The 26985-nt window shown below is 48.6% G+C and overlaps 2 protein-coding genes across 3 annotated transcripts; one reads left to right on the forward strand and one right to left on the reverse strand.

Annotated features, from left to right (window-relative positions):
* The first annotated feature begins 2526 nt into the window (after positions 1-2526).
* Positions 2527-6261, forward strand: NHP2 (NHP2 ribonucleoprotein). The gene is made up of 4 exons (XM_037498485.2): positions 2527-2758; positions 2839-2908; positions 5000-5105; positions 5740-6261. The coding sequence occupies exons 1-4, from the start codon at positions 2599-2601 to the stop codon at positions 5863-5865; spliced, it is 462 nt and encodes a 153-aa protein (XP_037354382.1). The 5' UTR covers positions 2527-2598; the 3' UTR covers positions 5866-6261.
* A 357-nt stretch (positions 6262-6618) lies between these two features.
* On the reverse strand, positions 6619-24629 carry RMND5B (required for meiotic nuclear division 5 homolog B). 2 transcript variants are annotated; one of them, XM_037498483.2, is made up of 10 exons: positions 24592-24629; positions 19041-19191; positions 12604-12749; positions 12338-12478; positions 10400-10500; positions 10023-10189; positions 9044-9209; positions 7838-7940; positions 7580-7734; positions 6619-7498 (listed from the first exon to the last, which is right to left on the reverse strand). In XM_037498483.2, exons 2-10 carry the CDS (start codon positions 19177-19179, stop codon positions 7435-7437), a joined length of 1182 nt encoding a protein of 393 aa, XP_037354380.1. In that variant the 5' UTR covers positions 19180-19191; positions 24592-24629; the 3' UTR covers positions 6619-7434. The 2 variants fall into 2 exon arrangements, with proteins under 2 accessions (XP_037354380.1, XP_037354381.1); XM_037498484.2 differs by lacking the exon at positions 24592-24629 and adding an exon at positions 20745-21418.
* Positions 24630-26985: the final 2356 nt, after the last annotated feature.

Genomic DNA, 26985 nt, shown 5'->3' on the forward strand with positions numbered 1-26985 from the left:
GTGCTGGTGCTGCTGCTGCTTGCGTCCCCCGTGATGCGCCCTTAAAAGCACAGTCTTTAGCTCAGCTGAATCCCATCTACCTATGCCCACACCCTATTCCAGATGCCCACCATCAGGCATGCATTCAGGACAAGGATCCATCATCTATCCTGTGGGCGGAAGGGCAGAAAAGCCTGATATTTTGTTTACCTACACCAGTCAGCATGGAAGCAGAAAAGGCAGATTTATTGAATTACTGTGGAGAGACAGAGGCGAGAGGAGAAAGCATTAGTCTGGACACTGAAAGAAAAGTTTGGCTTTCTTATTTAAGACACAGGTCTGTGGCAGTTGTTATCTTCTAAATTGTCAAGGCCACAAGTAGTTTCTGCCTTCCTTTGAAATTTGCACCAGTCTTTAATGGCTACAGGTGGGCTTTATGGTTATTGTTTCAATAACAGTACTATAGGGTAAGGAAAAAATGTCAGGCTTTTCTGCCCACCCGCCATCAGGATAGATGATGGAACCTTGCAGTCCTGAATGCATGCCTGATGGCGGGCACCTGGAGTAGGGTGTGGGCATAGGTAGATGGGATTCACCTGGGCTGAGACTGGGCTTTTAAGGGCGGCGTCACGGGGACACCAGCAGAAGCCAAGAAGCAGCAGAACGAACAGAAGAGCAGAGAAGCAGAGAGAACGCCAGAGAGCCCAGATAGAGTGAGGATTTGCTGGGGGCTGGAAGGACTGCCAGCCTGCCTGCCATATGCCTGGTAAACCCCAATAAAAAGCCTGCAAAAAGCCACCGAGGACTCTGACTCGTCCTTTACCCTGTCCGCTGGATCAGAAAACCTGCACTGTGTCCATTCCTGGCCCTACAAGTACCATATCTGCCCATGGTTCCCATATCTGCCCAAGGTCGCAGGACCAGGTTTCCATGACAACTCTTAGCTCCCCTAGTCTGTTTAAAACTTCCTATCCTTGGCAACTCTCCTGCCCGCCTGTAACTAAGCAGGTGCCTCTTCTTTTTTTTCTCCTTTTCCTAATAAACCTGTCCTTTTAAAACACAAAACAAACAAATAACTAAAAATAAAACTTCCCATCCTTGTCTGCTAGGTAAGAGACTGAGCTTTTAACCCTATAGACTCCAACAAGTTCCACTGACTGAACTGGCTGGCTCCACCTTCACAAAAAAGTAGATGAATCTTCCACTGCATAATCAAAGGCAATTAATTTGTGACAATTATCTAATAACATCCATCCCGTGTTCCAAGACAAGGTAAGTGATTCAAGATTCACCCTGGTCTCCGTCTACTAGTGCTCTGCTCATGAAAGGCAACTGGGCACCCCCTCAAATTCTCCCCAACCTACCCCACGTCTACTGCTGCACTCAAGCAGCCTTCCCCTTCATTCCCAGATAGTTGTCTTGGTGACGTTTCCGTGTATATAAATGCCAGGTGGTGGAAGAATTACAAGGAAAAGAGAACAGTTAGGGGACGCTGGTGGAGGATGGGAGGGCGGTTAGGGAAACCTCTGTCGTAGGTGACAACAGATCTCTGCAAGAAGCGAGGCTATCAGGGAAAAAGCAGTTCAGAAGGAGGTGCTGGCCATCCCAATTTTTTTTTAATTTACTTTTTTATTTTATAAATTTTTACATCTTTTTTAAAAAAATTATTTATGCATACAAGAACTGGGGTGCAGGCCAGAGATGCGGGGGGCGAGAGGATTCACCAGAGAACAGACTGAGTGAAACACACTCCTGAGGGGAGCAGCGGGCAAGGCAGGAGAGGTCTGCTTTGGCATGTGGGTTGCTCCCTGGCAGGCTGGGGATCGAACTCGTGCTGGAGAGGCTGTGGTTTGCTTCATCGTGCGGTGCTTAACTTAACCCCTTGCGCCACCAGGGAGGCCCTATTTTTCATCATTTTTCATTTTTGCACAATGTATGCATTTTCGTCTTGGTTATAGTCCCCATACAATTCCCACCCCCTTGTTTTGATCCTACTCCCTCCCCCCCTCCCCGCCCCGTAGTGATTGTTTTACTTGTGCTAGAAGGGAAGAAATCTTCAGCCGTGTCAGGCGTTACTTCAACTTTGGCACCTAGGGCTCACCAACCGGGACCAGCTCAGAACCCGGACCCCAGGGCTGGCTTCTAATGGAGTTTGAAATCACACCAGGCTGTCCTGCGAGTCTTCTCGGAGCACCGACCCTCCGCGTTGGGGAGCCTCAGGTCAGTAAGCGGTGGTCGCGCGTCCACAGGCACCGCCGCCTCCGCGGGCTCCCGGTACCTGGGACGCCGAGCGCCCCGACCGGCCCGAACCCGCGCCTCTGCCCCTCCCGCCTTCCCCAGGCCCGCCTTAGGGCTCCGCCCCTCGCCGCCGATTCCCCGCGTCGCGTCTGGGCACCTCGAGCTCCGTCCCTGACCGGCCCCGCCCCGCCCCGCCCCTCAGAGGCGAGGCCCCGCCCCACGGCCGAGCCGCCGCTCTTCCGCGGGCCGAGACGGAGCGCTCGTCCCCGGCTGGCTGAGCAGGGCGCCCGCCCGCCTCCGGGCCGCGCGACCCGGAAGTGACTCCGAGTTCCGGCCCGCGTGGTTTCGCTCCCTGGAGGCTCCGCAGTCGCGGCAGCTGCGATGACCAAGATAAAGGCCGATCCCGACGGGCCGGAGCCTCCGGCGGAGGCTTGTGGAGGGGAGCGCACTTACCACGAGCTACTGGTGAATCTGAACCCCATCGCGCAGCCCCTGGCTTCTCGCCGCCTCACGCGGAAGCTCTACAAATGCATCAAGAAAGGTGCGGCGGGCGCCGCGGTGGCCGGGTGGGCGCGCGGGTGGCGGGCCAGGGCCCCCCGGCTGAATCTAATGTGGTTGCAGCCGTGAAGCAGAAGCAGATTCGGCGCGGGGTGAAGGAGGTTCAGAAGTTTATCAACAAAGGCGAGAAAGGGTAAGAACCCCACCGCGCCGAATTTTGCATTTCTCAACAGTAGCGAACAGTATCCCTACTGCTAAGTCGGTACAAGTGCTCCGACTCGGGTATATAGAAAATGATCAAGTAATCGATGAATTCCCTCCAGAATAGATGCCGGCCCATGACTTACACGAGCTCAAAGGGACACCACGGGCAAGTGGATTCCAGGGGATGCGAATGTTATAAGCCGGCTCCCTTAAGGGTAGACCCCAGCTGCAGTCACTCAGCGACTGCTTATGGGTGTTTACTCGTTTTCAGGCACTGCGCTGTGGGGAGACAATGACATTGATCAGACAACCACACAGTTACAAGTTGTGATTGATAAGAAGAGTGAAGTGAGGAGCTCATTACCCTCCATCTTTCTTTTCTGAGGTTTATTAGCATCTGAAGTGTATTTGTAACATCCCCTGTATCTTCCATTCACGCCAGACAGAAAACAGTTTGAGAACAGGTTGAAGACTCACTGCTTTCTCTACAGAAATGTGTGGCACACTGTAGGTGCTCAAGAGATAATGCTGGAGGGATTTGATGCTCAGTGAGGAGTCTCACCTAGTTGCCAGTAGCTGAGATCTGAAGATAATCAGGATTAGTTTGGTGGAGTGGGCTAGATGATACTTTCTCATGAGACTCTGTCAGCCATAGTAAGTTTAGTTTTTATACTCAGAGCTTTGAAAGACCATTGAGGGGTAAAGCCAGGGAATGACATAATTAAGATTCTCCTGGCAATTTAAGAAAGGATCAGAGGCACACAAGTGGACTTAGGGATGGTGAGATGGGAGCCTCTGTAGTCTAGAATAGATGCAAAGGCAATTTTGATTAAGTTAACGATGGCAGCAGTGGTGCAAGGGGTTAAGTCTCAGCACTATGAAGCTATCCCCAGCCACTGCAGCATGAGTTCAGCCCCTGGCCAGGAAGCTGACCCACATGGTGCAGCAGACCTCTCCTGACTCACCTGCTGTTCCCCTCAGCCATGTATTTCAGTAGATCCACCTGTTCTGCTCCCCACTCTGTCCCTGGTGACCCCCCACCCCCGCCACATCTCTGGCCTACACCCCAGCTCTTGTGTGCATAAATAAGTCAGATCTTTAAAAAAAATATAGTTGATGCATCTGAGAAGACTTTCGTACATGGAGTGTGAAGAGGTATGGATTCAGCTGAGTAGATTAGAGAGCCCACTCACTGAGTGAACAGTGGATGGGGCCAATTTGTGTAAGAAGATCTAAAGTTTGGTTTCAGGCAAATTTTTGAAGTGCCCCCTCTCCTCAGGAGAACTGCTAATAGGCAGATGGTTATATGGGTTTGGAGCTTGGAAAAGAGAGGGCCACGGCTGGAGAGAATAGATTTGGGAGTAAGGCGAAGCAGTGCTTTGAACCAAAAGCTCTTTCCTTTGTTTGCCTGTCACACACCACAGCCCTCATCCCCACAACAGACTCTTCGTTCTGTGTCTTCAGGGCTCTTGAGGCCCTTGCCTTTGATACCTTGCCAGCCCAGCCAGGACCCCTAAGGAATCTGTCAAGCCTTCATTGGTTCCCTGACCCTTCTGCCACTGAGCCCTGCATCTTAGCCTGACACTCAAGGCCCTTGGGTATGGTCCCTCTCTGGCTTTATTGTCTTCCTCAGGCCCCAGTCTGTATTCCAGAGCCACCCCAGACACCCACCTGGCCAGCCCATGTGTTTGCTACCATTTCTGATTATTCGATTATCTCAGCCTTAATTGCTTTCCTTGCCCCCAGCCCCTCCACAGACGTCACCATTCAATTTTCTGTTCATGTGTCACCTCCTGATTCTCCAAAAATTTGGCATCCGTGCACTGCATCTGTCTCAGCACGATACTACTTGTCACACTTGGTGGCATTTAATTATTGCCAGGAAATAGAAATCACCTTCCCAGAGGAATGTACTCACCAACACAAATTGCACTTTCAGAGGTTGGGAGACCCACATTAATAGTTGGGCTTCTTGATAGCTGGGAGCCATTTTTAACCCCTGCAGGCCCAGCCCAGAGACTTACTTAACTGAAAGGAGGAATGAGCAAACTAGAAATTATAGTGGGTTCTCTCATTTCAGGATCATGGTTTTGGCAGGAGACACATTGCCAGTGGAGGTATACTGCCATCTCCCAGTCATGTGTGAGGACCGCAATTTGCCCTATGTCTATATCCCCTCTAAGACGGTAAGGAGCACAGGAGCCCCTGATCTTGGTCAGCACTGGAGGGGTCTGGGTCCTGGTCTGCAGCAGCAGGCCATGGAGGAATGGGGCATGGGCTTTGGAGTTGAGACAGGCCTGGCCAGACTTCAGGCGCGCTTCGGACCTTTATGCACTTCGGTTTCCTTTTTGTAAACTGGGACTCCATTCCTCTGAGAATGAAAAACACCTATGTGGATATGCTTTTGACACTGTACCTATGTTAGTCCTGTTGGGTGGGTGTGGTGCTCGGGGTGTGGGGGTGTCTTAGGGGCCTAAAGCTGCCCTTTTGTTTTATCTTTATCAGGGGCCAGGCCTGGGGCACAGGGTTTAGGGGCCAGCAGGGAGCAGGAGAGCATAAGCCCTGCCCAAGGGGGCACCCCCACTAGACTGGAGACTTTGCAGAGCTGCCATTTGGGAATGTAGGCCCAGTGTTGCTGGACTGTGGCTTGAAAGTTTGCTACATTTAAATGACAATTAATATTCTGAAATGGAATGACCGGATAGCACACTTGTGGGCTGTATTTAAGCCACTGGATTAACGGTCTGGAACTCCCTGGCATGTAGGTTGTGCAGTGATTTTCCCAAACAGCCCTTTGCTCTTCTCTGCCCTTCTCTGCAGGACCTGGGGGCAGCAGCAGGCTCCAAACGCCCCACCTGCGTGATAATGGTCAAGCCCCATGAGGAGTACCAGGAGGCCTATGACGAGTGCCTGGAGGAAGTGCAGGCTCTGCCCCCACCCATGTGAAGGACTTAGGCAGCAACCTGGGCACATGCTCCGGAAGCTGTTGGGAAACCAGCCTGCTGTCCTGCTGCCCACACTCGCAGCATCTCCCCCGTCCCCAGAGGCACATATTCTTCCCAGGCAGCTATTTCATGAAGGAAAAGCCAGCATCTTCTCCAGGGCTGTTTCCCTTTGAGCTTCAATGAAGACAGTTCCAACAATGTGGTGTGGGGGAAGTAAATGCTAAGACTAAAATGTGGTGAGTCTGTGGGTGTTTTCTTGAGCAGCAGCTGGTGGTAGGGCTGAGGAGATGGTGAGCAATAAGAGGGGAAGCAGCCTTTCTTACCAGGGAACCCCAAGGATTTTACAAGTATTCACTGCTATGCTGGGCTGCCCTGGGCAGGTGTTAGACTCAAGCCAGGAACTGACTCTAGGCTGCCCACCCCCAAGCTTTCGACTCCCACTTCCAGAGTCAGTGGGTGCTGCAGGATAAGGCGGCCAAGCTTAGATTCAGCTGCACAGAAGCCTGTACCCCCTATGTTGGGACACCCCCATTCATCATTTCTTTCCCCAGGAGCCATAAATGCCACTGGGAAGCTACGGAAGCAGTTTACCCACCCACATAGTACATTTTAAATAGGAACATGAAGCTAAGTACAAAACTATAGGCCATCTCTCCTGTGTGGCATCACAGGCCCTGAGAGCCCAATCCTTTCAGGCATTTTACATTTAAGGTGCCTTCCAGCTTTTCAGAACCCTCCCACACCCACCCCTGACTCAGCGCACACAGCCACCAAGCTCAGGCACCATGGAGAAAAAACCTAGATTGGGCTTGAGGGTCAGATCTGGTTTAACCACCAAGCACTCTCTTTTACAAGCCTGATGCTTGGCTATACAATTCATGTTCCTCAACCCTCCATACCAATTTCAAATGAAGAGGTAATGAGCTGTATTTATGAATGTGTAAAAGCACCTTGCACAGGGCCCAACATATTACAGGATTTTCTCCCCATCAGATGCGGGCTGGGTTCTTCCTGACTGGGCACCATGGCTGCTTCTGTTCTAACCAGCAGCAGCAGCCAGGCCATGCCTGGCACCTCTCTGCAGTGGGCACATATGCATGTGAAATTCTTTGCCAGTGAAGCTAAAGGCAGGTTAGTATATTTGCTCCAAGTTATAAAACAGTGGCATTCAATTCTAACCTAGACTATTTACAGTAGGAAACAGATACATACATTGGTGAGGCCATACAGCAGGAGGCGGACATGATGCTGGCATGGCAGTGGGACCTGGCTGAGGCAGGGATGGGAAGACATCTGCTGCTGGTGGCAAGTCCTTGCTTCTATGTTGGTCGATACTTACAGCAAATATAAACGGACACAGCAGGACTAGAGAAGCCAGCTTCTTACAGCCAGGGAGCCAGCTGCCTAGGGCAGGTTGGCTCATATCCTTCCAGCTTCTGGCCATGGTGGCACTCCTCAAGTTTGCCGCTCTGAAATGAACTACAGTCCACTGAAACCAGCCATCCTCACTGAGATGGCCAAGGATCATGGGTGAAAACCCCTCAAAACCAAAGTTCCTTCGAGGCTGGGATCAGAATATGAGGCGTTTGCCATCTGCTGGGTTTTGCTCCATAGGGCAGTAGGGACACTTCAGCCTGCAAAGAGGGGGAATTGGGTCTCAGGGCTGGGCCAGCAGGATGGCCAGGCCAGGATGGAGCCAAGCATGGGTAACTTACTTTCCTCCATTAATGAGCTTGTTGAGTGCATCTCTTGAGATCACATGGCCACAAATGAGCTTGATGGGAGGGTTGGAATCGGATGTCTGCTGGCGGAGGATGGGGCACGCAAAGACCGAGTGGTACCAGCACTTCATGCCGAGTTCTATCTCAATCTGGAGAGGCCGGGAAAAGGGTGAATCCCGTTCCTGTCCCCACCATCGTCCCCACCGTCCTCCCCAGTGCCTTCTGCCCACTCCTGCCCCAGCTGAGACTCACCGGCAGTTCATCCTTGTGACTCCACACCCCCGTGCACTGCCTCTGCTCGATCACTGCTTTGATGTTCATCAGCACAGGCAGCGCCACACAGCCAGAGGCGAAGCTGCAACAGAACAAAGAGCATGGGCTAGAGTGGTCCAGACCAAAAAAAAAACCAGACAAAAGGACCAACATTCTGAGTCTTGTGACTCAGGACTGGGTTCTAAAGTGGCATAGGGTTTAAATCAAACCTTGAAAAAAATTCAGGGTAGCTTATAAAGTGCCACATGTAGTTATGTGTGTCCAACTACATGGCACCCCAAATTTGAGAACCCACAGGAAAGATAAGATCCAGAGGGCAGATACCCGCTTATCTAAACCATTGAAAAGATGGGGACAATGATCAGTTTGAAGCAACCCCAGCCTACCCATGTACACCACTCTGCAGTCATAATATAGCTCTATGTCTGGTTATCAGTTACAGCAATTAGAAATTGGGGGATTCAGACCTCATGATTGGGGTTGGGATGGGGAGTCAACGGGCTAAATAGCTTCAATGTGTAGGTCGGGCCTGTACAAGAGAACTAAGGTGTGATGGTACCTGCCCTGCTGGGAACACCGCTCCACTGAAACGACATCCATGGTAACAAACTAGAGGGTAGAGTCCATCACTCGGATAGGGCAGGAGAGTCTACAATCAGTCTAAATAAACGCACTGTGATGCTACGCACTATGGCTTGTGTGGCTGTGTTGGGTATCCTAGACAAGATCATTCTCATTTATGAAATGAGGATAACACAATGACCCCTCGGGTCACAGTGAAGTCACAGGAGAATACTTCTGGAACAGAGCCTTCCAAGTGAAAATTCTTGAGGCCATTTACTGAGCCCTTCACCCATCTCCTTGCGGGGCAGTGGTACTGGAGGGTCTTGTGATAATCCAGGGGTGAAGTGCAGGGGAGGCAGGGACCTCATTCCAGAGACCTTACAAAATGGGAACTTTGACCCTGTCATTGACCTCATGGTGACCTCAGGCCTCAACTCTTCCTAATCTCAGTTTCTCCAACAGTAAGAAGAGAGGTGATTTTTATTTGGAAAAATGACTTACTACTTGCAGTTTAGGTCTGTGAAGGCACCAAGCACAATCTCTGGCACACAGGCAGGGCCTCAGTGAATTGTGTTTCTCTCTTACCCCTCCCATTTGTGCCCCTCCCCCAGCTGGCTGTACCTGACACTGAGGGGTGACTCCACAGAAAGCCCCAGCAGGGAACAAGCATCCCGGGTAAAGGTCTCACAGATCTCCGCCCAATGGCTATTATCCAGGAGGTGGCAGTAGGGTGACTTCTCCAAGCCCAGCCGGAGGTACACCAGGCTGCCCATCATCACCTGGATCTCTGCAAGACAAGGGGACCAGGCTTAGGGGCCTTGCCCCACACTGTGGCAGCTGCAGGGCAACCAGAGTGGCTCCCAGATCCCTAGGACTGAAATGCCCTCGGGCAAAACTGGTTTTCCAGAGAATCCAATAGGAGGGTAGGCTCTTGGGGCTGCTTGGAACAAGGGTAGGCACCAGGGAGGGAGGAATTTCAGTTCTTTTTATCCTTGAAAGGGCACCCAAGAAGTGAATCTCAGGTAGGCACCCATGTTCTGCAACACGAGCTAATCTCTCTTGTTAAAGTTTTCAGAAGATACACGGCTAAAATTTGGTAATGTTGCTTGGTGTTCATGATGCTTATTTCCAAATGATATGTGAAGAAATGTGAGTGGAATTAAAAAAGTCACTAGCTGCAGGGGTGGTTATGAGTGGTGACCATCTGGCAGGTGAGACTCCCAAGACTGGGGTTGGAAATCCTGAGTGAATGAAGAGAACTCTGGCAAGAGCTCCTGAGGTGAAGAGGGAGTCTTAAGAAACCAGCTGGGTTCTCAGCAGGGTTCTAGGTGGGAGAGGCTGGTGTACTGCCGAGGCAGGGTAGCCTCAGGGCACAGGTGCAGGGTGCTGAGTGGGGGTATGGCACATGGCATGTGTCAGGCAGGAGGAAGTCTGAGATGAAGCTGGGAGGAAGGGCAGAGGCAGCTGAGAACCCTGAGTTTGGAGCTTCCCTTTAAGACAATGAAGGAGAGGTGAAAGAGTGGAGTTGGGGAAGGGCACTGGTAATGTGCAGCACGACTATCCCACTCACGCTGACCCGTGCTGCAGCCTGAGCACCTACCCCGCTGGTGCAGCCGTGCAAAGGGCTGGAAGTGCCGGGCATAGCTGAGGGCCTCCAGCTGCTTCTCAGAGCCACCTGCCAGAAGGCGGATGAAGTGTAGTCGGTGCAGCTTGAACTCCAGGGAGCTGTTGAGCTCCAGCAGGCGCTGCCTGTGGGAGATGGCCCATCTGGGGAGAAAGGGCCAGTTTAATGTGCAGCTGGCAGAACAGAACTGAGAGATGGACTCCAGAAGCCTCTGGGAGGTCCAGAAGACAAGGCTGGAGCCTGGAAGACAGAGCTGGAGGTGTGTCACATACTTTGGGTAAGGTGAAGACAAGCCCAGTGCCTTGAGCAGCAAAGGCAGCAGTGATTCTATGGGGCAAGCAGGGCCAACTTACTCCAACGCTGGCCCCAGGTCCTGCTCATGCAGAGCTTCCAGGATTCGATTCAGCTCCAGGAAAGGCTGCTTGAAATCCAAATCCACGTTGAGGGTGGACTCCTGTGGGAAGAGGCCGATCCCACCATTGGAGGACTGTTTCCAAAATTTTCTGCTCTGCACATAATAAAACCTCATTTGCCAACCATAGGCTGGGGGTGGGGGTTTGTGTGCAGAGGAGCTATGGTTTCTTGTTCCCATTTCAGTTCTGGGAAGCTGACTGCTACATGCTGGCCTCCCAAAGGTAGACCACAACTCAGCCCTACCCCCAGGGAACAGCCCACGTGGAGCAGCAAGTGATAACATTACTCCTTTTCAATCTTCCCAGTTACATGAAGAGAAAGTAGCTTTATTTCTTTTTTTTTTAAAGATTTATTTATTTGTGCATACAGCAGCTGGGGTACAGGCCAGAGATATGGGGGGGTGAGAGGATTCACCAGACAGGATTCACCAGACAGAGTGGGGAACAGAACAGGCAGACCGACTGAAATACACTGCGGAGGGGAGCAGCAGGTGAGACAGGAGAGGTCTGCCTCACCATGTGGGTTGCTCCCCGGCTGGCCGGGGATCGAGCTCGTGCTGCAGAGGCTGCGGATTGCTTCATAGTGCATTTACTCCCTTGCGCCACCCGGGAGGCCCCCAAAGTAGCTGTATTTGTACTGCCGGTAAGTTTTTAATACCTGACAAGTGCTACTGTCATTTCACTGATCTTTCTTTTTCTTTTTTTAAAAGATTTATTTATTTATTTATACAAGCACTGGGTTCAGTCAGAAGCGCGGGAGGGTGAGAGGATTCACCAGAGCCAAAGCAGGGAACAGAGCAGGCAGACTGACGAAATACACTGCTGAGGGGAGCAGCAGGCGGCAGGGAAGGTCTGCGCGCCATGTGGAACCCTTGCCGGCGGCCGGGGATTGAACCGGCACTGCTGAGGCTGCGGGCAGCTAGGCAGCCCAGCGCTCAACGGCTGCACCACCAAGAGAGGCCCATCATTGATCTTTCTTTTTAAGGAGAGGTAGCAAGTCTCAACTCAGAACCTTAGCTGACTAGAAATGAATAACTAGCTAGAAATTAATGACTTCACTTGTTATGGTATATATTTTTAGAGACACATTTTATTTATAGAAGGGGGTCTGACTTCCTTTCTAAAATATACTTGAAGAATAGCAGGGCTAGGAGGCTCAGGGCCCTGTAGGCTGTAGGAGCTGAGAGGCTGAGTCAGGACCCAGGATGTCGCAGCCTCTTAGAGCTGTTCAATCAGAAGATGGAGGAGGAAATGTTCCCAGGCCCAACAACCAGCCAGTGGCCTGACCTATCAGTGTAGCAGCAGCCCTGGGGATGTGAGGAGGAAGGGCAGCCCTAGCCCCATGTTCAGCTTCATGGGTATATGCAAAGGTGGGGATAAACTGGGCCCCAGGATGGGAATAGCAGCCAAGAAGCAGAAGACAGAGGAATTAACAAGGTGATACGTGTGGGCCTGCAATTCTGCAAAGTTTATAACTAGATGGCAAGTTCCCCTCCAAGGGCTTATGCACAAAAAGAAACAAGATACCCTCTGCAGCAGGGATGAGTCTCTAGCAATCTCTGACCTTCGACACTTGCCTTCTGAGACTTCACAGTGGTTTACTGTTCCCTGTCTTCCCACCTCCTCACTTGTTCTCTTTTCCTGTCTTCCTCTTCTTGCCCTCCCTTCCCCAGCCATCACTTCTGGGAGGTAAAGAACTTGATTTAGAGCCATGAAATGAGGTAAATATAACAGGGTTACACCTGAAGCCTATATAATATTGTAAACCATTTTTACGTCAATAAAATATTTTTAAAATAAGGACTAACAGGAACCTAAAATGAAAGCTATCAAGTGGAAAGCAGAGTGGGCAGACCTCCTCCCCACAGCACCCCTTACCTGGCACAGCTCCTCTGCCACGCTGAGCATGCCCTGCTGGTACAGGTGCTCCACAATGGCCATCTGCAGGATCTGCTGCTGCTTCTCCCGAGAGTCCCATACCGCGTCGGAGACCACACCACAAATCTCAGAGTCAAAGTTCTGATGAGGATGAGAGACAGGGTGCTGTAACTTGGTGCTCATGTCTCCCACAGCTCTCCTGAGGGATCCTGTACGTTAGCTCCAGGGGAGCCCCGCCCTCACTCTGGGACTGCCCACATGCATACCCTGTCAATGGCTTTGCCCACTCGGGAGACACTGCTGTGAATGTCCTTGTGGTCCGATGCCAGTTTCTGCACAGTGTCTTTGATCTTCCGACAGCACTGAGACATCACCAAGGAGAGGGTGGCTGAGAGAGGTGTCCCCTGGAGGGCTGCAGAAGAACACTGGCAATGAATCAGGCACAGAGAACAGACACAGACCTTGTCTCTGTTTCCTCATGCTAAATGCCAGCCTGAGCCCTGGGGAGCAGCCCTGCCCTCTGGAGTGAAAGACTCGGCTTCTGTTCCAGGTCCTGCCACATTTTATCTGCATGACTTGGAACTGGTCAAGTGGGGCAACTGGTTCATTTCCTAGTCTTTATCTTCTTACCTATAAAATGGGGGTGATAGCACTGGCCTGGTAGGTTACTGTGAAATGAAAACGATTTGCATTTACTGTGGATTAAGTATTTTATTTCAGCCCATTTAATCTTCACCACCATATTACACAGAGAGGACTGTTGGTACCCTATCCTTTAGCTGAGAAAGCTGAGACTGCAACTTGCCAGGTCACCCAGAAGTAACCAATGTAATGCCCATGGTCCCTACCACAACACCAGATGGCCCCTTACTATCTTGAGTGAGATACTATGTGTAACGAAGACCTTGAACCGGGCCTCCCTGTTGTTACAAGGGGTTAAATCTCAGCGCTATGAAGCTATAGGCAGCCACTGCCGTATGAGTTTGATCCCCAGCCAGGGAGTTGACCCTCATGGCACAACAGACCTCTCTTGTCTTGCCTGCTGCTCCCCTCAGCAATGCATTTCAGTCAATCTGCCTGTTCTGCTTCCCACTCTGTCTCTGGTGAATCTTCTCACTCTCCCATACCTCTGCCCTACAACCCAGCTCTTGTATGCATAAACAAATCTTAAAAAAAAAAAAAAAAAAAAACAAGCACTAATGCACACTAATGCCACTTATCAACCCAACAGACCCCACTGACAACTGTTAGCTCAACAAATTCCTATCTGAGAAGACAGTCTCCTGAAAACACAATGCATCCATAGTATCGATTAACCAAAGTCACAGAGTGTAAATGCATTTCAGATCAGCAAGAAAAAAAAAAAAAACCCAAAACTTTCTGCCGCATATAATTAACAGATACCTTCAAAAACAAGGAAACCTGGGCATTTATTACAGCATGGTACAAGCACAGCATAGAATGCTAAGCAACCAGGTGCAAGGTGAGGCAGAAGCTTATGGACTGATACGGAACATTCACCAAGACAAGACTGTGTATGGGAAAAGCAAGGTGCTAGAAAGTACATACTTTATGCTACCCTTCATGTTTAATAAAAAGAGGGGGCATAGATGCTTATACATACAAACTGTCTTGGAAGGGCACTTAAGAATGCCCTTCCATTTCAAGGATGACCTTGTGGAAAGGGCACACAGGAACTGGGAATCAGGGGTAAAAGGGATACTCGCTTTTGCTATAAAGTTTTTGACCTTAACCTTTAAATCTTTTCCATGTGCATGCATTCTTTAAAAAAATAAAAAGGTGGGGCCTCCCTGGTGGTGCAAGGGGTTAAGCACCGCACTATGAAGCAACCCGCAGCCTCTGCAGCACAACTTCGAAGCCTGGCAGGCCAGGGAGCAACCCACATGGCGAAGCAGACCTCTCTCACCTTGCCTGCTGCTCCCCTCAGCAGTGTATTTCAGTCGATCTGCCTGTTTTGTTCCCCACTCTGTATCTGGTGAATCCTCTCACTGCAACCCGCCCCCCGGCATCTCTGGCCTGTACCCCAGCTCATGTATGCATAAATAAATAAATCTTTAAAAAAAAAAATAAAAAGGTAACAACCACTATATAACTTTGTTTTTCTCAGTGATTCTAGGCATAGCAATTTTGAAAATATGTTCTAACTATAGCAGAAATTGAGCAGATAAGAAAATATACAGCAGATGTTGGGAGTAAGGTTTCTCACTGGTAGAGAAAAGAAAGAGAGGTGTACATGTGGAAAGTCTAGGAAGTACCTTGCCATCTAGAAATGGAATTGGTGGCATCAGTATTAATTCATGGTCTGCAATAGATGACAGATGATAGACAGACAGATGGATCATCTCCTAAAACATCCTAGAAACAATGACACTCCAGTAACAACCTAGATCATGATTTTTTAAAATATATATTTATTTATGCATGCATGCAATAGCTGGGGTACAGGCCAGAGATATGGCGGGGTAAGAGGATTCACGAGAGACAGAGAGGGGAGCAGAACAGGCAGACTGATTGAAATACACTGCTGAGAGGAGCAGCAGGAGAATCAGGAGAGGTCTGCTTCACCATGTGAGTTGCTTCCTGGCTGGCCGGGGATCAAACTCATGCTGCAGAGACTGCAGATTGCTTCAGAGTGCGGTGCTTAACCCCTTGTGCCACCAGGGAGGCCCCTTGATCATGATTTCCAAATATTATTGCCCACCAAAAGAACCAGGATTCCTAACAGAAATTACTGATTCCAGAGAATAGCTTACTTACTGAGCCAGAAAGTCAGTGCCAAAATAACAACAACAATAATAAAGATGGGCCATGTCAAAGGGACATAGGAACAAACAGTGCTAAGACAACTGAATGCAGTAGAATGAAATTGAACCTTACATGATGAAAGTTAATTCAAACAGATAAAAGACACCACTGTGAGAGCCAAAACTACAAAACTTCTAGAAAAAATAGAGGTATAAACCTTCATGGTCATAGATTAGGCAATGGTTTCTTAGATATGACAATGAAAGTTACAAGCAACCAAAAGAAAAAGATGGAATTCAATATTTAAAATTTCTACGCTTCAAAGGATACTATCAAGAAAATGAAAAGATGGGCCATAATAGATGTTTGCAAATGTTTATCTAATGAGGTTCTATTATCAACTATAAAAAGAACACAATTTTAAAAATGGACAAAGAGGGCCTGCCCTGGTGGCGCAGCGGTTGGGCACTGGGCTGCGAAGCTGCCTCTGCAGCGCCGGTTCGATCCCCAGCCGCCAGCGAGGGTCCCACATGGAGCGCAGACCTCTCCTGCCGCGCCCACTGCTCCCCTCAGTAGCGTATCTCGTCAGTCGGCCTGTACTGTTCCCTGCTCTGACTCTGGTGAATTCTCTCACCCTCCCGCGCTTCTGACTGTACCCAGTGCTTGTATAAATAAATAAATGATTCTTTAAAAAAAATAAATAAAAATGGATAAAGAATTTAAACAGGACCTTCCTGGTGGCGCAAGGGGTTACATCTCAGCACTATGAAGCTATCCGCAGCCACTGCAGCTCCAGTTCGATCCCCGGCCAGGGAGCTGACCCACACGGTGCAGGAGGCCTCTCCTGTCTTACCTGTTGCTCCCCTCAGCAGTATATTTCAGTAGATCCACCTGTTCTGCTCCCCACTCTATCTGTACTGAATCCTCTTTCTTACCCACCACACCTCTGGCCTAGACCCCAGTGCTTGTATGCATAAATAAATAAATCTTTAAAAAAAAGATTTATTTATTTATACAAGCACTGGGGTCTAGGCCAGAGGTGTGGGAGGGTGAGAGAATTCACTAGAAACAGAGCAGGGAGCAGAACAGGCAGAAGGACCGAAATACACTGCTGAGGGGAGCAGCGGGCAAGACAGGAAAGGTCTGCCATGCCATGTGTGGATCTCCCTGGCCAGCCGGGAATTGAACTGGCGCTGCAGAGGCTGTGGACAGCTTCACAGTACTGCGTTCAACCTGCTGCATCACTGGGGAGGCCCTAAAATAAATCTTCTTTAAAAAATGAATTTAAACAAAAAATTCTCCAACAAAGGTACATAAATGGCCAATAAGCACCTGAAAAGATGCTCAACATCATCAGTCACTGGGGAAATGCAAAGCAAAACCACCATTAAGATATCACTTTACAACAATTAGGATGGCTATAATAAAAGAAACAGAAAATAACAACAAGAGTTAGTGAGGATAGGGAAGCTCAAACCTTTTTACATCACTAGTGAAAACGAAAAATAGTGCAGCTGCTTTTCAAAACAGCCTGCCAGTTCCTCAAGAAGTTAAACAGGGCCTCCCTGGTGGCGCACGGGTTAAAGACAGTGCTGTCAGGCTGTTGCAGGCCATTGCAGCACGAGTTCTGATCCCCTGCCAGCCAGGGAGCAGTCCACATGGTGTAGCAGACCTCTCCTATCTTGCCCGCTGCTCCCCTCAGCAGGGTTTCAGTGGATCTGCCTGTTCTGCTCCCCACTCTGGTGGATTCTCTCGCCCCCCACACCTGTGGCTTACACCCCAGTTCTTGTATGCATAAATAAATAAATCTTTAAAAAAAAAAAGAATTAAAAAAGCTACCATAGGACCAGGCACTGAAAATAGAATGAAGGGCTGCCACATGCACCTGGAACACATGAAGCCAAGTGAGAGAAGCCAGACACAAAAGGCTGCATATTAGTGTGATTCCACTTACGTGGAGTGTCCAGAATGGGCAAATCCATCAAGAGAAAGTAAATCAGTTGTTCTTCATTATAAATGAATGCCAACTAACAAATGATATTTATTAGGAATGACAGAGCAGAAAAAAGAAATCACCCACATTGTAATCACTTTTAATTGATAATTGATTCATGCAAGAAATCATTAATTGAAGCTAAAACTAGTGGGCTAAAGTTTGATAACAGGCAGAACATTTATATGTTTCAAAGTATCTCCCCACAAATTACTTATTAACTCTAAAGAAATATTAACTTTACAATGAAGGAACTTGTCAGATACTATCTTAATCATGTGATCAAGTTACCAATAACAGAACAAGATGACCCCTACTACATTCTGATGTGATACAGTGAGATGCATCACTTCTGAAGTCTTCCTGTCCAAAATGCAAGACATGATGGGTGAGGAAGCAAAAGGTAAATTTACATTGAGAGATATCCTGTAAAATCAGCAGCTTTAATTAAACCTTAAAAGTCAGTCATGAAAGATCAAAGTAGGTGAAGGAAAGGTTGCAGATCAAGAGAAAAAAAAAATGAAAGATCCATTTGAGAAACTGAATTCAGTGCTTATCTTGGACTGGATCCTGGTCTGGAAAATAAATTGCAATGCTTTATGAAAACTATCAGACAGTGGCAAAATTGAAATATATGCTTTATTCATTAGATGACAGAATTGTATTAATGTTAATATCTAAATTTTAATAACATATCATACTTATGTAAAAGAATGTCTTTAGTCTTAGGAAAAAACTGAAGATTTAGGAGCAAGTGGGGTGTGAGACCTATAACTTAATTTCAAATGGTTAAAAAGCAGCAAGAGAGCCTCCCTGGTGGTGCAAGGGGTTAAGCACCGCACTATGAAGCAATCCGCAGCCTCTGCAGCACGAGTTCAATCCCCAGCCGACCAGAGAAAAACCCACATGGCAAAGCAGACCTCTCCTATCTTGCCCTCTGCCCCCCTTAGCAGTGTATTTCAGTCTGTCTGCCTGTTCTGTTCCCCATTCTGTCTTTGGTGAATCCTCTCACCTCCCTGCATCTCTGGCCTATAACCCAGCTCTTGTATGCATAAATAAATAAATCCTAAAAAAAAAAAAAAAAAAGGCAGTAAGAATAGGTAAGAGAATATACAAAACAGCTTTCTCTCTCCCTGACATCTTGGCAGCCGCTCTTGGTTGGGGGCCATCCCACACTTAAGGCAGGAAGGTGGTGGTCAAAAAGAAGATGAAAAGGTTGTAGAGTCAAACAACTCTAGTCTCCAACTTGTTATAAAAAGTGGAGAGTACATGTGCTGGGGTACAAGCAGATTCTGAAAATAAAAAGACAAGGCAAAGCAAAACTGGTCATCCTCACCAATAACAGCCCAGGCTTGAGGAAATCTGAAGTGGAATACTATGCCATGCTGGCCAAAACCCACATCCATCCCTCCAGTGGCAACAACAGTGAATGGGGCACAGCGTGTGGGAAATACTACAGTGTGCATCGTTGATGCAGGCCATCGCTGACGTAGGTGATGCTGACATCATTAGAAGCACTCCAGAACAAAAGTAAACATGCAAAATTTTTCTTTAATAAAACTGGCCAGAGTATGTTTAAAAAAAAAAAAAAAGTAAAGCTGATCTGGCAACATATTAGCATTTGGAGAATCCTGGTGCAGGTATACATGAATTCTTTAAATTAATCTTGGAACTTTTTGTAAGTTGAAATGATCTAAAAAAAAAGTCTGAAAAATACAAAACAGAAGATCAAATTGAGAAGAAAATGAAAATAATCTCAGGCAAATGATTTCTGTTGGGCTTTTTGAAATAGCTCAGAAGCTATCATTACCCCCCTTTGAGCAGACAGATGGATTCATGTGCCAACTTCCAAATTATTATTCTAGAACTCTGTCACTGAGTAGCCTCAGGTTCTCTGAGGCCCACAGGGATGTAGGTGTGGGGCTCTAGTGGGGGGACACCCACCTGCACTTGCCAGCTCAGCACGCAGCTGGCCCACATAGTGCAGCAGCTCCTCCAGGCTTTGCTCACAGTGCTGCCCATAGGTCAGGAACTTCTGCAGGACCTTGTCCACCTCTCTCTCCACACTGGCACACTGCTCCATGCTGGCCTCTGCCTGGGAGGAGAAGGGGGGAGACACGTTGTGTCAGGCCCCAGCTGGGCCAGGGAAGGGTTCCCGGATAGCCCTCACCATTTCCATCATCGATCAATGCTCAGAAATTCCTGGGCTTAGCAATCTGTGCTGAGCTCCCACCTCCCCAGGCAGGGTGTGCCGTGGAGGCCGTGAGGATGGGTTTTTCAATCATAGTGAGAAAATTACCTTGTTTTAACTATTTTCATTCTGTAATCCTTGTTCATCTCTCAGAAGAGAGAGCAGGCAGCACAGAGCCCCCAGGGGTAATAAAGCTGATCCTTGAGCAACATGGGTTCCAACTGCGTAAGTCCACTTACATAGATTTTATTATAAACAGCTCACATAAGCTTATAGTGTTGGTAAATCCAGCAGAGTGCTATAAATGTATTTTCTTATGATTTTCTTAATATCATTTTCTCTAGTTTATTGTAAGAATATAGCATACAATAATGTTAACAAGAAAATACATGCTAGTAATAAAAGAAAATAAAAACAAAAACATTGGGCCTCCCTGGTGGTGCAGGGGTTAAGTACAGCACTATCAAGCTATCATCAGCCACTGTGGCATAAGTTCAATCCCTAATCAGGGAGCTGACCCACATGGCACAGCAGACCTCTCCTATCTCGCAGACTGCTCTTCTTAGCAGTGTATTTCAGTCAATCTGCCTGTTCTGCTCTCCACTATCTCTGGTGAATCCTCTCACCCCCTCTTACCCGCTGTGGCCTACAACCCAGTTCTTGTATGCATAAATAAATAAATCTTTAAAAAAAAAGATATATAAGTATATTTTAAAAATACATGTGTGTGTATGTGTCAATCAACTGCTTATGTTATCAGTAAAGCTTCCAGTGAATGGCAGGCTATTAGTAGTTATGTTTTTAGGGAGTCAAAAGTTATACAAGGATTTTCAACTGTGTAGGAGTCTATGTTCCTAACCTTCAAGTTGTTCAAGAGTCAGGTATACTAACTAGAAACCCATCCATACCCTGTGTATATTCACTACAGCCACCTTTCTTGCAGTTAGTGGGAAGCAGTTTTCTTTTTTTTTAAGATTTACTTTTATGTATTTATGCATATAAGAACTGGGTTGCAGGCCAGAGATTTGGGGCATGAGAGGATTCACCAGAGAATGGGGAGTAGAACAGGCAGATTGACTGAAATACACTGCTGAGGGGAGCAGCAGGTGAGACAGGAGAGGTCTGCTGCACCATGTGTGTCAGCAACCTAGCCCGGGATGGAACTCAGGCTGCTGTGGTACTAGTGCTATGACTAGGGAGTCCTGGAAGTAGTTTTTTAGGTACTATTAAGAGAGGTGCCACAAATGTGGTATCTGAATGGGCAGTATTTGGGAAAGCAGCCCAAAGAACAACTGCCAATCACGTTGGTCTGACAGGCCTTTCCCCCTACTCCTCATGCACCCTGCCGCTCACCCACTGATGGGCAGTGGTGTCCAGTCACCCAGAACTCTTCTTCACAGCTCCATGCCCTGCTTCATGGTACACTTTCTCCTACTGTGCAATCCATTATCTCTCACCTCCTCCACTACTTGAGAAGATGGCTCATCCTTTCCAAGTTAACGCAGACGTCATCTCCTTCAGCAGCTGTCCCTGCCTGCTCCCACTTGGCTTCCTCAATTTCACTCTGCATTCCCCCCATTTCAGTTTGGATCACTGCACAGTGATCTGTTTGAGGGCTTGCCTCCCCCCAAGACTAAACCATCTCTTGTCCTAATAACCTTCCCTCCTCATTATAGCACTGACTTTTCTTGTCCCACCTTTGAGGAGTAGGAATTAAGTTTCTGCCACCCTGGGCCACTGCTCCCCTCTGCTACAGAGTAGACTTTGACACTGAACACCTGGACAAATCTGCAGAATTTTTGGTGACAGAGTTGTTTCCCTTCCAACCCCTCCAACTATAGCATTTGAAGTAAGAGGACCCTCTCAAACATTCATATCTAGTCAGTTGTCCACTCTCTCAAAGAAGGGTAACATCCCAGAATCACAGAGGGAACATGTATCCAAGGCGACCATCAACATTCTCCCAGACTCTTCCATTCTCATCAGGAATGGTCAGTCCTAGCCTCATCATCTGGGCCCAGCCTATAGCAGACTGGGAAGGTGACAGGGACATGTACCCTCTGTCCTCAGGGCTGATGCTATCACACTGGAATTTGTAATCATGGTATCCAGAAAACATGCCCCACCTTCATCGCCCCTGAACATATTCTATGACTGGATATGAGCCATTATGGGTGAAAAGTAATAGGGACTTGTTTCTGAAATACTGTTACTTGTTCTGAAATACTGTTAACTATTACTGCTATAATAGTCAACATTTCCTAGGTACTTATTCTGTGCAGGGCACTGTGTTCCAATGACTTTGCATGCATTAACTAATTTATTTAATTCTTATAAAAACACCATGAAGTAGGTGCAATTACTAGGCACAATTTACAGATGAGAAAATGAGACATAGATATATTAAATAATAAACTGTCCACAGTCATGCAGCTAGGAAGTAGAGAGCCGTCTGGCTCCAGGCTCCAGAGTCCTTCACATCCTAGCACTCTTCTGGAGAACTCTCCATAGTACTATTACGGAGTACTTAACAAGCTACTGGTTCACCAGGAAAGGAAAGCAGCAAGTATTTGTGGTTGGATGAGTGTACAGCAATGATTAGTGATGACAAGACACAGGAAACTCATCACAGAGCCTATGAGATGATCAACTAGAAAAGATGGCAGCACTAAGGAATGTATGCCAAGACAGTCTGCAAATCAGACAGTCTGCAAATACCAAAAATAAACACAGCTCAAGAAAGAGGGACCTGCCAAGGCAAAAAATCTGACCCTTTCAGATACCACATAATTATACTAGAGTTTTCAAAGGGAAGCTCAACGCAGCACCTGGAAATTGTACTAAAAAGCAGAGGAAAGAAATGAGTACCGTGGTTTTCATACCAGCACTGTGTGTTATGGCAGGGAGTAAGAGACACAGTCTACAGGGTCTTATCACTGCGAAGGAAATATGAGGGATGCATCAATGGAAGCCTTGATAGCATTTAGAAACCATGTTCTACATATACCCACAGCAACATCAACAAGATCCCAAAACATGATAGTGAGAGGGGAAAAGAAGCAAAATGAAGTCTCAGCAGAATCGATTTATGCAAATTAAAAATACAAGCAGGACCTCCCGGTGGCTCAAGGGTTTAAGCACTGCACTAGGAAGCGGTCTGCAGACTCTGCAGCACAAGTTCGATCCCCAGCCGGCCAGGGAGCAGCCCACATGGAGCAATGGACCTCTCCTGTCGCGCCAGCTGCTCCCCTCAGCAGTGTATTTCAGTCAGTCGACCTGTTCTGTTCCCCGCTCTGTCTCTGGTGAATCCTCTCATCTCCGCATCTCTGGCTAGTACCCCAGCTCTTGTATGCATAAATAAATAAATCTTTAAAAAAATATATAGGCAAACAACCAAGGACACACACAAATAAAAGGAGATACACCAAACACAGCAGAGGGTTTCAGAAGGATAGGGATGAAATGGAAAACATAAAACAATACCAAGGAGAAACGGTCCTGCATGGACTTATTAAACTGAAAATGAACTGAGAAGTGTAATTATTTTATTTTATTAAAGAATTTTTTTTTAAAGATTTACTTTTATTTATTTATACAAGCACTGGGTACAGTCAGAAGTGCGGGAGGGTGAGAGAATTACCAGAGCCAGAGCGGGGAGCAGAGCAGGCAGAAGGACCGAAGTACACTGCTGAGGGGAGCAGCGGGCGGCAGGAGAGGTCTGCGCGCTATGTGAGACCCTCCTCCGGTGGCCGGGGAGCAGCCGGGGATCGAACCAGCGCTGCAGAGGCTGCAGGCAGCTTTGCAACCCAGCGCTCAACTGCTGTGCCACCGGGGAGGCCCAGAAGTGTAATTATTTTAATAAAAATTTGAAAGTTAGTTGAACTGGGTAAACAGAACTGCTTGCATGTATTCCAGCCAAAAAGCCCAAAAGGTTAATTCAGTCTTTCCAAGGTGAGATCCAGCCTCAATCAGTTGGTCATCCTTGCCAGGTATAAGGATGAGTGAGGGTGTGAGTTTGTTTAACAAATTTCATGATTCTCATGTGAAATTATCCACCAAGGTGGTTGCTTCAAAACAACACATCAGATCCTGTTATCCCTTCGATAAACACTGTCAGGTTTGACACACAAGCCCATTGCAATTGTATAGTCGTTTCCTCTGCATAAGCTGTCCCTAAGTCCAGAGTACCTCGGCATTTCTCTGCACAGAAAATAAAAGATGCAGTTTAATTATCAGGTGCCCAGGAATTCCTCAAAGAAATCTCCTGCCTCCTTCTCTGCTTCACAAACCTCTGTCAAAGGTACCCAGACCACGCACAGTCTCAGCACTGGGGCATTGCTACTACCTGTTCACGATTCTAGCCTCTGATCTGCTCAGGGCTGGAGTCAGTCTTACCCTCTCCCCATTCTTTCTTCTGTCAGTGCCCAATCCAGGGCCTGGTTGGCAGTGGGTATTCAGGAAACATTTGCTGATTAAACAGCAGTACATTCCCTAGCCCTTGGGCTAGGGTGCTTGAGCTTGAGGAGTGGACAGGAAGAGACAGGAGTGAAAAATGAAAATCCCTCACCAAGACATGGATGGGGGTTTTGTCCCAGTCTTCAGCATCCTGAAACACAAGGGCCCCTTCTAGGTCAAGACAGGGAAAGGAAAGTTTGTGCTAATCATAAAAAAATCTCCGTTGCTTAAGATAGAACTGGAGAGCTTCCATTGATTCAGCTTACACTTTTGCACTCCCCACCTCTATTCACTCTCCATCCTCTCCATCACACCTCTGCTTAAAACCCAATTAGATCCCCACTATATTAACAACAAAATCCACCCTCTCTTTTAATGGCCTACCTGGCTCCATGAGTCAACTCCAAAGAGTTGACTCTCCCCTCCCTGGATACACTCCAACCACACTAGTCTTCTTTCTGTTCCAGTTTATTTCTACCTCAGGACCTTTGCAATGGATGTTCTCTTGTCTGGAACACTCTCCCCAGATCTGCCATGGCTAGCCCTTTATTAGGGTCCAATATAAATGTCATGTCTTCAGAGAAGCTCTTCTTCATCGCAGTATTTCATATGGTTCCCTCTGCCCCAGTCTCACACCAGTTATTCCATCACATCACCCAGTTCCTTTACGTCACTGCACAGATCTATGTGAAGTGCCCAATCTTTTGTCATTAACCAAAACTATGTCCATAATTTCCCCTTGGACAGCAGCCCCCTACTGGGAGTTTCGCCTGCAAATGACTGGCAAACTCCTACTGGTCCTTTAAAAGCTCAAATGCCCAGCCTGGCCCCTGCATGCCAGCAGATTACCTCGGAGCCGGCCGGGTCGCACTAGGATGGGCCGTCCGAGTTTGAGCGGCTCCCTGGCAGAGGCGGCTCCTCCAGGGTCGTATGCGTCTGTGAGACTCCAGCTCCGGGCCCCGAGACCGACGACGGAGGAGAAAACGAGCCCAAGGGCAGAATGGTGCGGGGGCTCAGCCGGGGTGCTTCGGAGAAGGCCCGGCCGAACTGTAAGTCCACCGCACCGCCCGGCCCGGAAGGCCTCCGGCTCCAGCCGGGACCCGCAGCCCTAGCCCTGACTTCCGGCGCCGCTGCCCTCGGAACCGGAAGAGGCGGCGGTTGCCCCGCAGCTCCGGACTCACCCATTCGCGGCTTCTCGAGGGGGAGGAACTTCGCGTCAGCCTGGCGTCCCTCTCGCGCGCGAGAGTGGAATCGCCCGCCGGGGCCGGGGAAGCCACGCCTCCCGCCGTCGGGGCTTAGCGTCCGGCTCTCTCTGACCCGGGTGGGCGGAAGGAAGCGGACGGGCGCTAGCTGGTCCTCCCGGCGCGCGGGCCCTGGCCAAGAGGGCCTGACCCACTCCCGCGGCCTCTGCCCCAGCGCGGGGCTCGGCGAGCCGAAGCGCTGAGCCGAGATATGGCTGTTCTCCCCGCTCCCCGCCCTCCGCCCTCGTGGAAAGACAGACGGTGCCCGCGCGGCCCGCCGGGGCTCCGTGACGCCCCCTCGATGCTCTTCTTGAAACAACAAATGATGTTTAAAAGTAAAACGCCTTTTTTCCCCTACACCAGCGTCGTGGTCCCCTCAGCCATCCTTAACCCGCCAGACACGTTTAACAGAAGAAGGTTCTCCCGGGAGGGAGGGTGGGAGTCGGAGGCCGGGAAGGACGGCGGCGTGACGGCTGCGCGGCCGTCCTGAGAAGAGGGGAGCAAGGCGCCAGACTGCATTCACGGTCAGCTCAGGCACGCCCCGCCCCACTCTCGCCCGGCTCTGCGGCGACGACGGCAAAGAAGACCCCCGGCTCCTCCGGAGGCCTCAGGGGTTAAGGCCAGAAACAGCTCTAGAGCAAGGGCTGCGTCCCTGTTGGCCAGACCCTGCTCCTTCCCTGAAGGTCTCATCCAGGGTATCCTCTCCTACAGCCCTACACACACACACACACACACACACACACACACACACACACCCAGGGTATCCTCTCCTACAGCCCTACACACACACACACACACACACACACACAGAGCAAAACAAAACAAAAACCTTGCACAACCTTCCTTTGTTTTCTCGATAGTGTTACTCTTGCACAATCCAATTTTGTTTTTCTCAAAGCATATGACTTGAAATTACCTTGTGTTTATTATGTCTTCCTGGACACCCCCTTTTTTTTTTTTTAAGAATAAAAGCTACAGGGGGTCCAAGACTTTGTACTCATCACTGCTGTATCTCCAACACCATGTGCTTGGGACACATTAGCTGCTCAGAAACACTGCGGCAGCCTGCATCCTCCGCCTGTGAATCAGGAAAGCGCGATTCAAAAAGCTTCGGAAACGCGCCGAGAAAGGGGGCGGTGCGGAGCCGCGCGGCAAGCCCCAGGGGGCGTCAGAGCATCCCCAGAAGGAAGTCTGCGCCCCCGGAACCTGGGTGGTCCCGGCCCACGCGGGTGCAGAGAGGAGAGAACACTGCCGGGGGGTGGAGGTAGAGGGACTGGCAGCCGGCTGAGGCCTCCCCGCCTCTGAGCCTACCGGACCTCACAGGATTTTCGCGAACGCCCCAGGCACCTCCACTTTCTCTCCCAGAGCTCTCGGTCAGTCAAGCTGAGTATAAGTAAAGCCTGGCTTCTTCTAGAACTTTGAATGTGTTTCTCACAGGCTCATCTTTGTCATTTCACCTGTGTCATTTTTTCCCCTGCGTGTACCCCTTCTTGCTCGCGGTTATGTTACTTGGCCTTGTACTTGCTTTGTTATAGAGTCGATTTTATCAGTCTTGGATATTGTTTTTTTTGGGGTGAGGGAGTTGCTTCAAAGCAGAAAAACTTAACTGTTCAGTGCATACTTAAAAGGGGTATGTGAAATGGCCCTTCACATTCTTTCACTAAGATGTAGTTTATTTTATACAACGTCATATCTTTACTTGCCACTTTGTAATATGCTCTAACACCACACGGTAAAAAAGAAACAAAAGTTTATTGAACAGATCAGGGTTAACTAGAGTGCAGGGCACAGGGTAATGGAGGGGGTAATGGAAATGTTCTGGATGCAAGCTCTAAAAAAAAGTGTACCCTAAAAAGGGTGATTTTTTTTTTTTTTTGGTATGCAATTTACACCTTAAATGGGTGGTGGGAACAGGTACACAAAGAGCACACTATATAAATCTTAAAAAAAAAACAAAAAATAAAAATTGCCCTGGAGTGCTCGTGAAAATTCAGCCTTTCTA

The sequence above is a fragment of the Talpa occidentalis genome, unplaced genomic scaffold (genome assembly GCF_014898055.3).
Source record: "Talpa occidentalis isolate TD23 unplaced genomic scaffold, MPIMG_talOcc4v2.1 talOcc4.9, whole genome shotgun sequence".
Taxonomy (NCBI): domain Eukaryota; kingdom Metazoa; phylum Chordata; class Mammalia; order Eulipotyphla; family Talpidae; genus Talpa; species Talpa occidentalis.

Excerpts from the sequence above, each read along its gene's own strand:
- RMND5B (XM_037498483.2), bottom strand. The coding sequence starts at position 19,179 with ATGGAGCAGTGTGCCAGTGTGGAGAGAGAGGTGGACAAGGTCCTGCAG. Across the intron at positions 12,479-12,603 it reads TGGGCAAAGCCATTGACAGG|AACTTTGACTCTGAGATTTG; the intron begins GTATGCATGTGG and ends CATCCTCATCAG. Across the intron at positions 7,941-9,043 it reads GAGTCACCCCTCAGTGTCAG|CTTCGCCTCTGGCTGTGTGG; the intron begins GTACAGCCAGCT and ends GTTCTGTTGCAG.
- NHP2 (XM_037498485.2), top strand. The coding sequence starts at position 2,599 with ATGACCAAGATAAAGGCCGATCCCGACGGGCCGGAGCCTCCGGCGGAG. Across the intron at positions 2,909-4,999 it reads ATCAACAAAGGCGAGAAAGG|GATCATGGTTTTGGCAGGAG; the intron begins GTAAGAACCCCA and ends CTCTCATTTCAG. Across the intron at positions 5,106-5,739 it reads TCTATATCCCCTCTAAGACG|GACCTGGGGGCAGCAGCAGG; the intron begins GTAAGGAGCACA and ends CCTTCTCTGCAG.